The 1,307-nt window shown below is 45.4% G+C and overlaps 1 protein-coding gene across 1 annotated transcript; it reads left to right on the plus strand.

Moving 5' to 3' along the window:
- Positions 1-192: 192 nt before the first annotated feature.
- On the plus strand, positions 193-1,006 carry LOC104266220. The gene is made up of 2 exons (XM_009861903.1): positions 193-409; positions 462-1,006. The coding sequence occupies exons 1-2, from the start codon at positions 193-195 to the stop codon at positions 1,004-1,006; spliced, it is 762 nt and encodes a 253-aa protein (XP_009860205.1).
- The last annotated feature ends 301 nt before the right edge of the window (positions 1,007-1,307 follow it).

Consider the following 1,307-nt stretch of genomic DNA (forward strand, 5'->3'; position numbering starts at 1 on the left):
TCATTATTATTGTGTAGTTATGTAGTAATCAGTGTCGCTATGTCGCAATTTAGTGCCCTTTATATACGTGTGTGCTCGCCTTAGTTTTCATTCTACAATTTGGCGTCTCAATACAAACCCAAGAACACAACAGAGTTATTGGCGACGAGGACGGGATCTCAACAGCAAAGGCGGCATGAACAACAAATGAAGATGATTCTTACTTTGGTTGAGAAGGCTGGTTCTGGTGAAACGGCAACGTCTTCCGTTGCCATACCAAGTTTTACATCGTTTGACTCTACATCGGAGCTGTGGCACGACTATTGGTCGAGGTTTACTACGTTCACACGGGCATGCTGTACCAGAAACGAGGTTGGCTCAAGTTTTTTTGACCAACCAAACGACCACTACCTACAAGCTTCTGTCCAATGTGGCGGGACAAAGCTCTCCAGAAAAAACCGTCAACGACCTTTCAATTAAAGATATTGGAGCCTTTATGAAGCAACAGTTCGACCCGAAGCAATTTGTAATTCGGGAACGTTTCAAGGTTTGGAGCAACATGCAACGAAAACCTGGGGAAACAGTGCAAGAATTGGCTGCACGCATTCGCCAGGACGCGGGCACGTGTGATTTTCCCTCGATACAAAACCCGCTTGACGAGGCATTGCGAACGAGGTTCATTTGCTCCATATCCAACGAAGCGGTGCTGAAGGCAATTTTTAAAGTTAACGCTGATGAGCTGACATTTACGCGTGCTGTTGAAATTGCCACGCAAACTGAAGAAGCTGCAAAGGTTGCCAAGGAGACCGTTTATGGAACGCGGGCACCTGTACACAAGGTACGAGAAGCAAAGAAAACTTCTGTCGTCTCACCCGCTACGAAGCAAGCCTATAAAAAGAAAATTCGTTGCTATCGATGCGGGAAAGCCGATCATCTTGCCCCTGCTTGCCATTATAAAACGGCCAAGTGCAATTATTGCAAAAATGTGGGACAAAGCTGTTTGCAGAACGAAGCAGGCCTCCGTTGACAACGTCAGGGTGTTACGGCCAATAAAGCAGCAAGTAGGTTCCAATACGAAACTAGAGGTGATCGTTGGTATTAACGGTAAAGAATGCATGTTGGAAGGTGGCCGTCTGGACGGGTATTTACAAAAGGCTTGCAAACAACTTTATGACCAATACCCGGATCTTTTCAAACCTGAATTGAGGTGTTTAAAGGATTTTGAACTAGAGGTGGAGTTTACAGACGACGTAAAGCCTAAATTCTGCAAGCCGAGACCTGTTCCATTTGCATTACAAGACGATGTCAATCAAGCATATGATTCTGGC

Source organism: Ciona intestinalis, unplaced genomic scaffold (genome assembly GCF_000224145.3).
Source record: "Ciona intestinalis unplaced genomic scaffold, KH HT001040.1, whole genome shotgun sequence".
Taxonomy (NCBI): Eukaryota; Metazoa; Chordata; class Ascidiacea; order Phlebobranchia; family Cionidae; genus Ciona; species Ciona intestinalis.

Excerpts from the sequence above, each read along its gene's own strand:
- LOC104266220 (XM_009861903.1), top strand. The coding sequence starts at position 193 with ATGATTCTTACTTTGGTTGAGAAGGCTGGTTCTGGTGAAACGGCAACG. Across the intron at positions 410-461 it reads CCTACAAGCTTCTGTCCAAT|ATATTGGAGCCTTTATGAAG; the intron begins GTGGCGGGACAA and ends TTTCAATTAAAG.